Genomic DNA, 16,342 nt, shown 5'->3' on the forward strand with positions numbered 1-16,342 from the left:
CTAGGTGGTGAGTAGAGTGGTACCAGTGAAACTTTATCATCGTAGCATAAGAGATTCCAGAAAGTTTTTATTTTGGAAAAATGTGGTCAATTATCATAAAAGCTGTACACAGGCAGTCTTCACAACAAACAATCTGGATTTGGAACAGCGTCCCTGTCTTCAAACCTGCTGGAAGAGTTAGGTGGCATAATACCAACAGACAATTAAGAAAGAAAGAAAGAAAGAAAGGTATAAATGAATGCAATGGACAGCCATAACAAAGCAAAGATAATACTTTTAATTTCCCATTTGTATTCCATTTTAATATGTTATCTTGAGGATTTGATACATTGTATATGTCATGTAAAAGTGAGGGCTGTCCACAAATTCAAAACATCTGCATTAATTCGCTCGTGTATAGCTACAGCAAGTGATGCTGAAAGAGTTAAATTCCAGATTTTGTGTCAGGCTATGAGCAGATATGGGTGAGGTTTATTACACAGGTAACAAGTCATGTAGGCAAATCTGAGAAGGCTCACGAAAAGATTTACAAAAACATGTTCCAAATAAAATGTCACCAGGGTGAGAAAACATGGCCCTAGCTGACAGGTCTCACGTAAACATTACTTCCAAACAACTAACCATTACACTTACATTAGCCACAATGGGCTTGTCAAAAAAATAAAAGTAAATTATTAATAGACCAGTGATCAGCCCATATTCTGAGATGAGATTTGCTTCTTATGAGGTAAGATGGTCATATGAAGACAGATAGATTAAACATAGGTAAGAAGATACTTTCACTGGTCACTTTATTAGAAAACCCAGCCTTCCTTGTGTACAGTTTGAGACTGTTACCTATTTGTTGAAGCTCTTTGTCAGTGGTCAATTAAGATGTAACCTGGGACTAAATGTGGGTGGGTACTGACAGAGAATACAATTTCTAACCATTCTATCCTGGTGAAAGTAGGGCTCAAACTAAAGGGAAACTGTCAACGCTGTGCAATGTATTACAAGCCTGTTGTTAAAAAAACTGAATTATGTAACTTTAATTGGCTGAAAAGTCTGGCATTTACACCACAATTCTACCCAGAGTAATTGTTAGGAGTCTTTCCCAGGGACTCTTTATTAGTATAGCAAGTTGTGCTTACCTAAGTGGGGCTTCAAACCCAGGTTTTCCACTTGGGAGGATAGTGTTGTTACTCATTGCACTACACCAAACACCTCTGTTGTGTAAATACATTGCAGGCAGTACAATTAATTTAACATCTTGCAAAGGAAAACATTGTTGCAATGGCTTGCTGGGTATTTTACAAACTAGTGTCTGCATTCATTTGTTCATTCATTTTCTGCAACCGCGTGCTTTCTTGGATTGTTGAAAAGTACAGGGTATATTTGAATGGGAGATATCCTTGTTAGTGCTGGATTTTGCAATAGTAAGAAATCCCAAGACATATTTTCTTGTTATCACATCACACCTGGTCCAGGAAGACTAACATCAGAGCTATACTTGGATGACAGTTACTGTCTGTACACATAAGTACCTGTAAGGTAGGGGGAGCTTATAAAGTGGCAAGTGACATGACGTTTACAGGAGGCATTTGTAAAACAGTGAATGTGCTGTAAATTGTGTAACTGACCCAAGCCTAATTTGGACTTTCATAAGCCGAACCTTAAACTAACTTGCCTTGCCGCATGCATTAAATGCTGGTATTTTTGAACAGCAGTAAATGTATTGCTCCCCTGTGTTTTGACCTGTGTGATTTAGAGTGGGTTTTGGAATGCCAGAGTCAGCTGTAACAGCTAGTTTTTAGTTGCAAGACCAGCTTTAAATATGCAGAAAGCACAGTTCACAAATCAGAATCCAAACACATACGGCTCATCCATGACGTCAGCACAGCCAGGAATTCAGATGTAAGGAGAAGAGTGAGCCAAGCCGGGAAAAATTCGATTTAAATCCCACTCAGTGGTGCATGCCCTCCAACACAAAGCAAAACCGGCTGGGGAGATTTGAGCTTTCAGCAAGTCTCTTGTGGTAGCGCCAATCAGACTTTGTGCCATGATGTTAAGGGGCCCGGGCACTGAAATCTGAAACCTTTTATTGCCTTGTCAAAGGTTTCATAATGTTTCCCCAGATATGACTTCCAGTACATCCATATTTTCGAGCCCAATTATACTTCCAGCTGAGTCTTTCTTGGATCTGTATCTTTGTTCATTTACACCAAAAGCACAAGTGTCTTTTAAACTCCACTATTATCTATAGCAAGAGGCATTCCAGTTGTACTGAGATGACCTGATTTACTGCACAATACGAACATCCATCCACTAACATTGGGCAGTTAGTGTTCTCCTGCAAGCGTCTTGAGCTTTCCGATGATGTTTGGCATATCAATGCAGTCCCTAGAATTGTACTCCCTGCTGCGAGGATGTTCAGCAGTACACAGACCAGTAGATGAGGTTGAAGAAGATGTAGGCCCCAGGGAAGATCATGCGAGAGTATGTGTCAATGGCATGAGTGTTCTGGATGATGCGGAATCCCCGCAGGCCTTTCTTTTTCGTCCCTGTGGACTCGTTGTCCAGGGACAGGTGGACTACCATGCGCTCTTGTTTCTCAGGAGGCTCCTCGGTGGACATAGGGGCACGGGTGTACCCTGCCAAACTGTTGCTGTCAGCCTCGCTGTACGTCCCATCCAGCATCATAGTTCTGCCGTGGGACATGCCACAGGTGCAGGGTATAGACTGCAAAACAAAGACAAACAATGTCTTGATCAATTAAGAAAGCTGACCACTGTGCTTCATGAACTTAGAAACATCGACACAGAACATACACAATGTGATAACTGCAACCAAGTGTAGAGTAACAGATTAGAATCTTCTGAGGTGGTTTTACATCATATGCAATAACATTGCTGTGAGGATTTGACTGCATTCAGCCACAAGAGCGTCAGGAATGATGTTTAATGATTAGTTATGTGTAACAAACTTTACTCCAGCTCATTCTAATGATATTGGTTGAGTTACATTCATTCTTAGGTACTTCCTACCCTTTTAGTCCAAACTTGGTATTGAACATGAAATTTGTAGACTGATACACTGCAGCTCAAAAGATATCTGGACTATAAGCATACAGCAGTTACCTGTTCTCTCGTCTTCTCCCTGAGTTTCCGCTCTTTACCGTCCTTTACTGTGGTCAGGTAATTCACAGCTGCATATTCCAGGACGGAGAGAAAGACAAAGACGAAGCTGACCCACAAGTAGATATCCACTGCTTTGATGTAGGACACTCTGGGCATGGAGGCATTGACCCCTGTGATGATGGTGGACATGGTCAGCACCGTGGTGATGCCTGAAAATACAAGAAGCTGCATTAAGGTTTAAGGATTATTGCTCTGTAAGTACTACATATGATTCAGTAATCTAAATCTAATCAAACTAAAACTTTACCCTGGCTGCAACAAGACGTTTTTAAGAATGTGTCCAGGACAAGCCACTGAATAATCATTTGCCATTTGTGTAGGTTGTAGGATGGCCCACCCTCCCAGTCAGCGCAATGCTATCTCTGGTGGGTGTCTGTTAGGTAATATTACAGCATTGGACAGTCAGTGTTCTCCTCCAAGTGTGTTAAACTGTGCAGTGAAGTTCAGCCACCATGGCTGTTGCAATTCAAATGGCAGAGACAAGAGTGATTGGTCAGTGAGTTCAGGTTGCTACCAAAATAGAGCAATTGGGGTGAATGAAATATTGTATTGCTGCCAAATGTTTCATCTCATCTCTTCACTTCTGGTAGCAACATAAATAACAAAGAAGCCCAGGCACGTCCCCCTGTAGCTTCCTCTAGTGCTTCATAGGGTGGTCCCCAGGCATTTTCAGACCAGCTGGAAGATACAATCCCTCCCGGTCCACCCTCGGCCCTTCTTCCATGCCTGGTATTCCTCCAGGAGGAAGTGTCCAGTGGGGCATCCTTATCTCACGCAGCAACAGCTGTACTCCAGCATTGCAGAGCTCCTCACCCAGTCCTGGAGATCGTGCCAAGCAACTGGCCTGAGAAAACACACTTTGGCTGCATGTATCCATAATCTTGTTTGCAATTTGCCGGCCAAATAATGTACAGATGGTGAGCAAGATATTATCAGTTATACACATGCTTGAATTAATTTATTGATATGAATAAATCACACAGCGCTGCTCAGTTTTTTTTTTTTTTTTTATTGCACCAGAAGTTTATGATAGTTTTCGCACTCTGTGCAGTTTGCAAGTTGCAAGACTTGAGTTATATTAGGGCAAGTTTAAGCAATCTATCTCCTACAGGGCCAAGGAAGCGCCGACTGTTGTGATAGAGCTACACAGAAGCACCTGGGTCAGCTCATTCAAACAGAAGAGAGCCTCCAGACACAGGTGGGTTGGATTAGGGTCAAAACTACAGCCTGCAGTGTGGCAACACCCCATTACACACAGAATGCCATGTGAATAAGTGATTCAAATATGCACAATATTTTGCACAATCTCAGGAGTCCCTCTGAGGAATCTGGAGGTGCTAACGGCACCCAGAACCAGTACACTCCTAAGGGTCGAACTGTTGGTATAGAGCCCATTCTTCAGCTTGTTCATCACCATGCAGATGACTGATTATAATGGGTTTGGTTCAGGTATGGATTCAAAACTGCACCGGGAGTCAGGTTGGGGCAGATATGGACAGCACATTCTCAGGCTGTATAAAAAGCTTTAATCAAAACAGACCATTCATTCCTGACTCTGTGTTTTTCTATATGCTATGACTTTCTAAGTTGACCACAGCCAGCTGGTGATTTCATCAGCTACATCTCCAACGCTTTGATGAGAAGGGTTGATTAAAACATGGAGAACAAACCGAAATAAGTGAACTTCCCAGATTAATGAGTGACTTTGAAGTTCCGTTACCATGGATTCAATAAGGATCTGTTCTATGTTAGTGACTGCACATTTTAAAAGTTGCTGGTTGGCCCCAGGGTTCTGAGTGTGACCCGGACCTCAGCGCCCCTTACCTAAGGAAACCCTGGCGGGGACGGCACGCCGGTCAATCCAGAAGGACACCCAGGAGAGCATGACCATCAGAGTGGCCGGAAAGTAGGTCTGCAGCAGGAAGAAGAAGATGTGCCGCCGAAGGGTGAAGTTGATGTACAGACGATTGTACCAACCTGGAGGAGAGGAACAGACCCAAGAGAGGGGTTACAGAGCTTTTCAAATGAAGAATGTAAACCATATTTCACATATTTGGGGCTAATTCACTGTTATGAAGATTAATACAATCTAACAGACCTGAAGCTGGTGCCTGATTTGGGAAAAAGCTACATAGCCACCATTTGAAAGCATGGAATGATGTTTGCCAATGAACTATGGAGGATGAAATATGGCATAAATATAAATAAATAAATGCACAAATAATTAATGTAATATACAAAAAATAACACAAATACATACACACCTTTTTTCATGAAAAAGTTAATAACTCATTAAAAGCCTTGCACATATTTTCAGATTTCTACTTTAATTTATTTGGGTTTTTATATCTCTACATTTATTTATTCCCGTGTTATACACTTGGATGAAACCCACACAGATGCCGGGACAATACACAAAACTGTTCACAGGCAGAGACCCGAGTTTGGGTTTGAACCCACAACCCCAGGACCCTGGAGCTTTGCAGCATCTACACCACCTGCCCCTTTGGGAAATCAGCATGGTGTGACAGGAACAGAAGCAGATGCCTGATTCATGCCATTTCTAAACAAACACAAGGTATTATTTGGGGAAATACAATCTACCAGCTGTCCAAAATTTCCAGATCTGGATTTAAAAAGAAAAAAAAAAGAATTTTAAGGCCATGAGCAAAACCTCTTCAAACACAGCAAATAGCTGCTAGCGAAAAAAGCGAAGGAATACTGCTAGCATTACTTTTTCATGCCTTTCTTCTCACAGATAAAAAGGGGGTTGTAAAGTGAAGCCCCAAGTGCTGCCAGAACCATTCAGTGTCAATCCTGGCAAGAGCAGAGGTGTCAGAGTAAATAAAGGCAAGAGCATTTAACCGAACTGACAAAATCTAACTTTATATCATCACAAGATCTTTTCTGACACTTACACAGTCAGCACTTAAACACATTCTTCTACAGGTTCCTCTACACTTGTTCTACTCTTATTCTACAGACTCTACATATTCCTCTATTGTTCTTCTGTTCTTCCAGAGAGTCCTCTTCTGTCTCTTCCACAGAGTCCTCTTCTGTTCTTCTAGACTCTTCATATTCCTCTATTGTTCTTCTTCTGTTCTTCCACAGATTCTTCTTCTGTCTCTTCCACAGAGTCCTCTTCTGTTCTTCTACTGATTCCTCTTCTGTTCTTCTAGACTCTACATATTCCTCTATTGTTCTTCTACATATTTCTGTTCTTCTACAGATTCCTCTTCTGTTCTTCTACAGACTCCCCTTCATTTCTTCTACGGATTCCTCTTCTATTCTTCTACAGATTTCTGTTCTTCTACTGATTCCTCTTCTGTTCTTCTACTGATTCCTCTTCTATTCTTCTACAGATTTCTGTTCTTCTACTGATTCCTCTTCTGTTCTTCTACTGATTCCTCTTCTATCTCTACTTTTTTTCTACAGATTTTATGACTGATCCCTCTGCTGTTTCTTCTGATGTTCTTCTGAAGACCTTTCTACAGCTTCCTCTACTGTCCTTCTGCAGATTGTTCTACAGTTTTTTCTGCTTGCTTCTTCTGCAAGTTCTTGTTTGGTTAGTCACCTGGCTACTACTGGGATGATGCTGATAACTATGCTAGTGGGTCTAAGACTAATTGACCTTTTCTGAACTATACTACTCCTTCGCATTATTAAGGCCAGGATCTCTGGGTACTGGGACTCGCGGTGAGACATCGCTCACAAGTGTGAATGCATGAGTGACTGGATGAATGGTTCACACCCTGTGACTGGTGCCCTGTCCAGGGTTTGTTCCTGCCTTGCGCCCCTTGATTCCAGACAGGCCCAGGACACACCATCTACTGACATGTGAAATGTATTTAGATTGTATGAAGCACTACCAGTGCTGCTGTAGAAGGCCATTCTGGAGGTGGTGTGGAATTTCTGAATGAGGAACTGAGAGAGAGATATCCTGTCGTCCGTACTCAGAGACTCATCTCCACTCTTCCAGTACAGCATTAGATCCTCGTCCGTGTAGGCGTCTGCACACAGAGAGCAATAATCCACTGTTTGGACCAGTCTCAGACTGAGATATGTGCTTCTCAGACTGGTTAAGGTTCCATAAGCTAATATAGAATTAGAATTATATTGCTTATATATGAATCTCACAGTACAAAAATAGAAATAGTATACAGTGAGTACTTGAGGTGAAATCAATAACAGCTCAGATAAAACGGACATAAAGTTATGGTAATTATCCCCAGTGGAAACAGGAATAAAAAACAATATACTCCGATGATTTTTCTTATTCTGCTGATGACCATTGCCTAGATGTGCCTGGACTTAGTATTTCAAGCATGGCCACACCCATGTGGGTGACCCACTCTATGGAGCATAAACTGGTTTATCCAAAGACTAGGTACTTACAGCTCTCCAGCTCTAGTGTGCAAGTCTGAGAGTCCAGAGGGAAGCGGCTGAAGTCCATGTTGCAAGCAGCCGTTACTGTCACCCTGGACAACAGTAAAAAACACACAGTGGTAAACAGTGTAAGTTGCACTTTGTAGTTCTACAATTACAGAATTACAGTCCACATATTGCTCTGCATACTTTGTTAGCACGCTTTCACCCTGCTCTTCAGTGGTCAGGACCTTCAAGGCAAGACCACAGAGCAGGTATGATTTGGGTGGTGGGTAATTATCAGTGCTGCAGTGACACTCATGTGGTGGTGGTGTTATTGTGTGTTGTGCTGGTACGGGTGGATGAGACACAGCAGTGCTGCTGGAGTTTTTAAAGCCCTTAGTATCACTGCTGGACTGAGGATAGACCACCAACTTCCTGTGGGCAGTGTCCACTGATGAGCTACTGTCTCTGACGTTACATCTACAAGAGCTCTGCTATGTCTGATCCACTCGCACCAGCCCAGCACACACTAATACACCACCACCACGTGAGTGTCACTTCAGCACTGAGAATGATTCACCTGCTACAATAGCAGTTGTTATCTCAACATTAAAGAGCTCTTACCTTCAAAAACGTTGACATTCTACACTTCATTCTTTAACATCAGGGTTAGGGCGATTTTAAAGTGTCGTGATCAGTGGACAGCTTTTAAAATGTGAATTTCAGAACCGTGTGCTCGACCAGATTGGGTTTTCCAATGCCACTCCATCTCCACATTCTGATGGTACAACTTTAAACACTCTATATGTCTGTGTTGTGTGGACAACGATAACTCTCAGAGAATACAAAGAGGGTTCAGAGTGATTCTCACTCTATAAGATGATGGGGTTGCTCCACAAAGCACTGAGCCATGAGAGAGTACTTCACCAGATAAAGCAATAGGCCCCAAAAGACCACTAACAGTCCCACTGGAAAGATGTTTCATGTAGCGAAAATACCCAACACTTCTTTTTGGGCATGGTCTAATGACCTCATGCTCGTGTGCAGCCACTCCAAAGAGCCCCATTTCATTTCATGCTTTTCTATAGTGCAGTACGTCAGCAATGGATGGTCCTTGTGGTATTTTGACCAAAACATATCACCGATATTTTATAAAGAACCCAGAATATAAAGTGTTTACTTGTGGGAAAGGTGTATAATATACACTCTTTAAAACTGTCCCTTCTCCCCATGTCTTAGCTGTGCTTGTTTACTTTAGTACAGTCTTTTCTGTGTAGTTTAGAGACTCTCAGTTGAGATGTTGGAGCTCTGCCTGTTTGCGTCCACTGCAGCTACTTTCCCTGGCATGCCGAATGTGAGGGTGCCTGCTTTCACTGCTGCTACTTGGCTCTGCACGTGGGGTGGCTGCCTGCTAACACCAAGACGCTCTGTCATGCTGCTTTCATTGGCACTGCTGGGCTCTGCTCCGGGCTGGCTGCCTGCCTGCTTCCAACCCTGCTGTGTGTGGTGCGGGTGGACTGGGAAAGCCTGTTTTATCTATACGCCTTGCAGATGGAGAACTTCCACTTTTATTGCCACTGTTGTCTCCATACATAGACCACTTTAGCATTAGCTATTCCTGCTCTCCCTGGGCTTCTCTATTTCCTGTGTTGTTTTGTACTCTTTAAACTGATGTGCTTATATTTGTGTATGTTTGGACCTCTGTAACACTTGGGTTTTTGAAAAACACTATCATGTATTGTTATTATAATTAAATTCACTGTAACGGAAGCCACTAACACCACACCTAGTTTCCTTCCTGGCTTCAGATTTGTGCATCTTCTCACCTGAGACTGTACAGAACATGTCCATCAGGGTAAACCCGGAGCATGATGTTGTCGGTGGTGGTGTCGTGGATGAAGGAGCGTTTAGAGTGGACGAAGAACACATCAGGAACCCAGATCTTCTTCACCAGACGCCCATCGAAGGTCATGCTCTTGTTGGTGGTGCTGGGGAAAGACAGTCGCTCGTCCTTCCAGTAGTGTCTCAGGTACAGAGTCATGGTGAAGTCCTGAGAAAGGAACAAAAGTGAATGTACGAAGAACTGTGCACCAAACACTCATTATTACATGGCCTGTTCCAATCAGTTTGTGTTACTGTCCCTTTAAGACTGATATATGTCAATTATCTCTCTTCTGATTGGCTGCTAGGCATTGACTCTCATTCAAACAGCAGTCTATGCTGAAACATGTCTTATAATGGACACAAATGGGCGTGGCCTAACTGCCAAAAGCCGGTACAGTGGACATGTATACAATTAAAAGATGTTTTTGTGTCCAGAAGTTATGAGGTCAGAATGTTCTTCACCATGGGCCAATCAGATGTAAAAATGGGTGGGGCTTGGGACCAGAAAGCTGCCAATTTAAGCCCCCAGACTGGCAGAAAAAATGAGGACAGGGAAGTGAAACAGCACTTTCTTCTCCCTCAACATCCACATCTGGGGCTAAACCCTATCTGCCCAAAAATGGCAGAAAGCCCTCCAAACTTTAAAAAGCATGAAAAGAGACGAGGATATTGCTTTATTCCTGCTCCATAGGATTGACCTCTTTTTGGCTCTTTCTGATTATTTAGGTTGGAACTGACTACAAATTTGGGAGGCCCCCAACTGCATGAAAGTAAACCTGCTACAAAAGTGCTACAAAACTAAACAACTCCAGTTACAAATGAGTTTCTGTGGTAATTTAAACAGTGAATAAAAACTTCAAAAAATACAAACAACAGTCGCTCAAACATACCTCAAAAGACACAGAGCTTCTGAATGTAAACAAACCAGAGAAAACTGCAGTTCCCCATAGTTACAGAGTTACTTTATAGGCAAGTCCAGAATTCACTGCGTTGCTCTGCGGTACCTAAATAAAGCATGTTTCACCTAAAATTGAACACTGATTTTTGTGTAAACAGACTACAAGGGGAAAGTAGGGGTCAGTTTTTGTTATTTCCAATTGACCACTAAATTTAAGATTTAATTTATGATATTTTCCGTGGACTTACCATTTACATATGAATTAGGAGGTCCTTTGGCTGCACATAATTCAATAATGTGAATATCACTGAGAAAAGTGGGGCTAAGAGTCATCATGCCCATAGAGTCTCTGCCGTTGCTACTCTGGGCTCAGCACTGCAGAAACTGCATTATGTAACACTGGAGGAGGTTAGGAAACCAGCCCCACTCCCCTTGGTTTCAAGAGTGTGCTGTAAATGTAAAATACACTCGGCAACTATAGAGTGAGCCCTGGAGCACAAACACCAAATCTTAGAGTGTTCCTTTAAAGTGTCTTAAAAGTAGCTGAGTTCTTGTCTTGAGACTTGGAGAGTGTTTTTGTTTTTCAGTGTATTTCTGTTCTAGTCAGGCATACTCAAAGTCTAACACGATGATTTTCCTGCTCCACAGATGAGTCAGTGTTATCGCTGACAGAAAAGCAGATAGTGAATAGGGAAAACATGGAAGTGTAGATTCTTCAAAAATGAAAACAAAACAAAACATCCCTCCTCTAATAAAGTATTAAAAAAGTGATGTTGATGGTCAAACCCTTCAAAGAAGCCCTGAGATTACATTACGATTATGACTGAGGATCCACAGACAGTGGCCTCTGGATATAAAACTGCCTTGAACCAAAAAGGGATCCAGAGATGTCCCAAGGTCAGCCCCTTAACCCATAAGAGTCCAGACTCAGTTCACCATGAAGTTACAAGAACTCTAAAACAGTCCAAAAAAGGAACATGGAATATATATATATGTTATTTTCATACTTCTGTTCATTAATTATTGTTAGTTCACAGTCATGTGACTCCATCCAAGATGTTCAGTAAATGTCATTTAAAAAGTAATAATTAGTAAAGACATTGTGACTTAAAATGAAGTATAAAGCTGTGTAGGGAACATTTCAGACCTTTTAAAGTGTTTATGAAACTTTTGTAAAAGTGGCTCCTGTGCTCCCTTTAGTTTTATCACATTCCTGATTTTCCTTTTCATATATTTATATGGGGCAGGACAGTGCTGTCGCAGTCACACAGCTCCAGGGACCGGGAGGTTGTGGGTTCGAGTCCCGCTCCGGGTGACTGTCTGTGAGGAGTGTGGTGTGTTCTCCCTGTGTCTGCGTGGGTTTCCTCTGGGTGACTGTCTGTGAGGAGTGTGGTGTGTTCTCCCTGTGTCTGCGTGGGTTTCCTCTGGGTGACTGTCTGTGAGGAGTGTGGTGTGTTCTCCCTGTGTCTGCGTGGGTTTCCTCCGGGTGACTGTCTGTGAGGAGTGTGGTGTGTTCTCCCTGTGTCTGCGTGGGTTTCCTCCGGGTGACTGTCTGTGAGGAGTGTGGTGTGTTCTCTCTGTGTCTGTGTGGGTTTCCTCCGGGTGACTGTCTGTGAGGAGTGTGGTGTGTTCTCCCTGTGTCTGCGTGGGTTTCCTCTGGGTGACTGTCTGTGAGGAGTGTGGTGTGTTCTCCCTGTGTCTGCGTGGGTTTCCTCCGGGTGACTGTCTGTGAGGAGTGTGGTGTGTTCTCTCTGTGTCTGTGTGGGTTTCCTCCGGGTGCTCTGGTTTCCTCCCACAGTCCAAAAACACACGTTGTCCATAGGTGTGTATGTGTGAGTGAATGTGTGAGTGTGTGTGTTGCCCTGTGAAAGACTGGCGCCCCCTTCAGGGTGTGTTCCTGCCTTGCGCCCAATGATTCCAGGTAGGCTCTGGACCCACCGCGACCCTGAACTGGATAAGAGTTACAGATAATGAATGTATTTATACACAGCACTGTTTTGTTTTCCAGAAACTGGTATATATTCAATGTTAGGGGTTTGAAGTTGGTCTGTGTGAAATAAATGACGGACAGACATAGTCCAGTTTTTCTTAAGTATAAAATATATGTCTAACAGTGGCATTGAAAAATATATTTAGTCATTTTCATATCTAACAGTTGTACTAATTTTTAACTAATATCCAAAGGGGACATTTTGGCACAGAACTCTTAAATAAAGTCCAAATCCTGAAATCCCCATTTGCCATCAATTGCCCAAAACAAAGCTGTTTAATACTTTCCTCCGCACCTCAGATTTACGCCACGGACAGATACTGTATCCCAAAAAACTGCAGTATCACCATCTGTTGGCACGATTAGATCACAGAATGTGTCCCCGCCAGGGCAAGGGAGGCCTTCCGATTGGTTGATTCCTCGCTCTGTCACTGGGCAAAACCTCACAGAATACACTCTTTTCAGCCCCCACCTCGGTGGTCCTCCGCTGCTCCCTCCTTACTGTGTTACATAACAGCAATCTCCATGACCGCTCATAAACACTAGCACCAATACAATAAAACCCAGGAGCTCCCAGGGCTGAACACACATGCGTGCAGCTGCTGAGCTGGGGTAAACTTGGCTGGGCCTGCAGCGTACACGGACCCCTATTTAAGGCTCATCCCACAGCTGCTGCAACAACCGGCAGAAGTTATTCATGCTGTCTGCTTTAATATTGCGGTGTCCCCCAACCCCCCAAAAAAGTAGATAAATGAGTGTGTAAATAAATAAATAAATAAATAAATAAATAAATAAATAACACAGCCCTGATCCAAATGAAACATAATCCTTGGTTGTCCTCCCACATGGAAGCTTACACAACACCATGATGACAGTTTTGAGTTCAATTTGCGGGACAAGAACAGAAGGCCATTTTAATTTAATTACCATGCTACCAGCACGTGGCCCGGATCAGAGTGTTAGCTTTAATGCTCCACAGTCATACTCCTCATTGTTTAACAGTCAGGAGAGTGAACATCCGTTCATATATACGTCAAAAGACTTGTGGACACGCCTCGTGAGGAAAGAATTCAGTCGCATTAGAGAGACCCCAGTTTGTGTTAACTTCCTCAGACCACACAGAGGGGTAAAGCTCCTAAACCCCAGGGAGTTAAAGACTTTATACCCCCAAGGGGTAAATTCCTGAGACCCCAGAGGGCAAAGCCCTCAGACAACAGAGGGTTAAAGCCCTCAAAAACCAAGACGGCTAGGTGGGAACACCTTATTGAGGAGAAACTCCCTTTTGGAGGAACAGGGATGCCTTGCCCTTAAGCGAGGGAATGCCTAGCACCCTGCAGAACTGAAACCAACCGGAAGGAACAGTGTGGCTCACACCCTGCACACCCCTGAAAGACTGGCGCCCCCTCCAGGGTGTGTTCCTGCCTTGTGCCCAATGATTCCAGGTAGGCTTTGGACGCACCATGACCCTGAATGGGGTTAAAGTCTCAGGAAGCTCAGCTAGAGGTGAACAACCCAGTTTTGAGCTGTGAAGCAGAGGAACGGTGCTCAATCCAATATTCCAACATCGAGCTTCACAGAAGATTTGAAACTGTTGCTCCGGCAAAAAAAAAAGAAAAACTCCAATTCATCCTCAGGATTTCAGAATGAATTTTGGATGAGACGTCCACAAACATTTGGCCGTAGCGTCTGTTTATTTTTTCTCCCCCAGGATGTCAGCATGACTGTGCTTTAAAATCTGCACAGATGTGTTCAACAAGACATGGACATGGTGCCAAAACGTTAGCACACGTCACTGAGAGAGGTCCCTGGACACGTCTTTGTCTTATCGCCTCCATGTCTCACACAAACACAGACCTAAATGAGACCAAAGGGCATGGGCTTGATTTAGTGGTGGTGCTGAAGCTCAGTGAGCCGTGGCTGATGTTGTTTGTGCTGCACATGCAGCTGCCGGTTCTCCCTCCGTCTGATGTGATGTGCACGGCCCAGCGCACACTTCCAGTGTTCGTCATCATCAGTGTTTTGAAGACTCTGTGGTGTAGCCTTATGGACGATGACATGTAGTAGGGTATGGAGTGGCCATTTTCTGAGGTCAGTGATGACCTACAATTTGCAGGACATTTTATATATGATTGCAGGACATTTATATATAATGACATGTTTGTGTTATCATCTCACCATGTCCACTTCTGAGATACTGTCCAAGCTCTCCACTTGGACATCTACCCCCACGGGGACTGCTGGACCTGAAGACAAAAGAAAAAGGTATTGTTTACAGGTTGCTCTACAATAATCCTAATGCATCACATCATTTATTGTACTATTTGTGGCTTACGGTATCGTTAAAAACAAGCAAATCTTTGGTCTCCTTGTGCTACCACAGCTCCAGACCCCAGACCATTCTTGGAAACTTGACTCAACTAAGTGGGGACAGCTTATTGAGGAGAAACTCCCTTCTGGAGGAACAGGGATGCCTTGCCCTTAAGCGAGGGAATGCCTGGCACCCTGCATAACTGAAAACCAACCGGAAGGAACAGTGTGACTCACACCCTGCAGAACTAATTAACATGGTGTTTTGGCTTCTGCAGAGTGCAAGTAGTCACCTCACTTAAAGGCAAGACTGACCTTTATCTCCAGAAGTGGAATTCCCCTTGATACTGATTCCCTCTTTTGAGTTTCCCAGGTCTTCAAGGTCCAGGGAACCACCCTTCTCTCCATTAAAATCCATTCAAAATGGCTTTCAGGTACAGGTGAGATCAGAATCCAAGTATTTAGTGTCCATCTTTTGTCTTCTCAGTGATGCTGAGGTCTGGGACAATCTATTGTCCTCAGTGCAGCAGAAATTTGGTTTAATTTGCTCAGATATTTTGTGTCTATTTCCTTTTAGGCAGCAAGGGCTTCTAGACAGCTCCACATTCTTTCAGACCCACATCATTGTATTGTCTTCTGACATTTGGAAGGAGGATGAACAGTTTAAAAGATAGAGTGGAGTCTTGTAAGGGGGGGAAACTCTGGATATCTGTCCTGGGATGGACAGATATGGACAGGATGGACCAGGAGGACTCAAAAGCAGAGAGGGTTGTTTTGCAAATGGAGGGATTTGAACCAAGGCTGCTTGAGGGAAAGGGCAGAGTGCGTACCACTGTACTATGAAGGAGGTAGTCGTGGTTGTGACTGGGGGAGATTTTAATCCTGGAAGAGGAGGCAGAACTCCCAAACAATTATATATATATATATATATATATAAAAAGTCTAAGAACGAAATCAAAAAGGAGCTTAAAAGGGAAAGGTGCTGACACAACTGGGAAACAGTCAAAAGAACATAAAGAACATAAAAAGGAAACCGGAAAATAGTGCTTAAAATGGGATTTGAACACCCACAAGCAGAGTAACTGCAACAATCAGCTGACAAATACATCATACCACCAGGGAGACGCATCTAATAGCAGAGTAAAAATGAGTAAAGAGATGAGAGCTCAGAAAGTCGGGAAAATAACAATAGAGAGAGAGGTGAAAATGAAAACTCCAGGTAAATGTTTTTTTTTTTGGACAGAGAAAATAGGCAGAAATCAGTGGGAGAAAAATCCCCAACAGCAAAACACTCCCCAGACTCTTTGGAGAACAGAAAGGAAAGATCATGGGTAACTTCACCCAAAGGTTTAGAAAAAACAAAAAAAAAAGGAAACGCAGAAGACTTCTTCTGAAGAGAGATCCAAAGAAAACTCAAGACTCTGCATTGGGAAAGGACAGGTGGAGCCCTTATAAAGGATCAGCACCAGCTGTTCTCACTTTGGCTGATGACTAGGTAGCCTGGAATGTGGTCTCTCTCTGGTGGTGGGATGACCACGCCGCAAGCGGTCCCTTACAGCTCTTGCATGTTTGTTAGGGGTTCCAATTCGTCTATAATCCTTAGTGTTTTAGACTGGAAATACGTTTGTAAACCACAGCCATGTTGACTGAAAGTGGTGAGAAGAGGTGGGGTCATGATATTTTGCATAGTACTGAATAACTTATATTAACCCTATAACC

The 16,342-nt window shown here is 43.2% G+C and overlaps 1 protein-coding gene across 1 annotated transcript; it reads right to left on the reverse strand.

Moving 5' to 3' along the window:
* Positions 1-289: 289 nt before the first annotated feature.
* gabrr2b (gamma-aminobutyric acid type A receptor subunit rho2b) lies at positions 290-14,557 on the reverse strand. Its single transcript, XM_066676570.1, has 7 exons — positions 14,492-14,557; positions 9,371-9,594; positions 7,572-7,654; positions 7,046-7,186; positions 5,001-5,153; positions 3,117-3,325; positions 290-2,718 (listed from the first exon to the last, which is right to left on the reverse strand). Exons 1-7 carry the CDS (start codon positions 14,492-14,494, stop codon positions 2,410-2,412), a joined length of 1,122 nt encoding a protein of 373 aa, XP_066532667.1. The 5' UTR covers positions 14,495-14,557; the 3' UTR covers positions 290-2,409.
* Positions 14,558-16,342: the final 1,785 nt, after the last annotated feature.

Source organism: Hoplias malabaricus, chromosome 7, assembly GCF_029633855.1.
Source record: "Hoplias malabaricus isolate fHopMal1 chromosome 7, fHopMal1.hap1, whole genome shotgun sequence".
Lineage (NCBI taxonomy): Eukaryota > Metazoa > Chordata > Actinopteri > Characiformes > Erythrinidae > Hoplias > Hoplias malabaricus.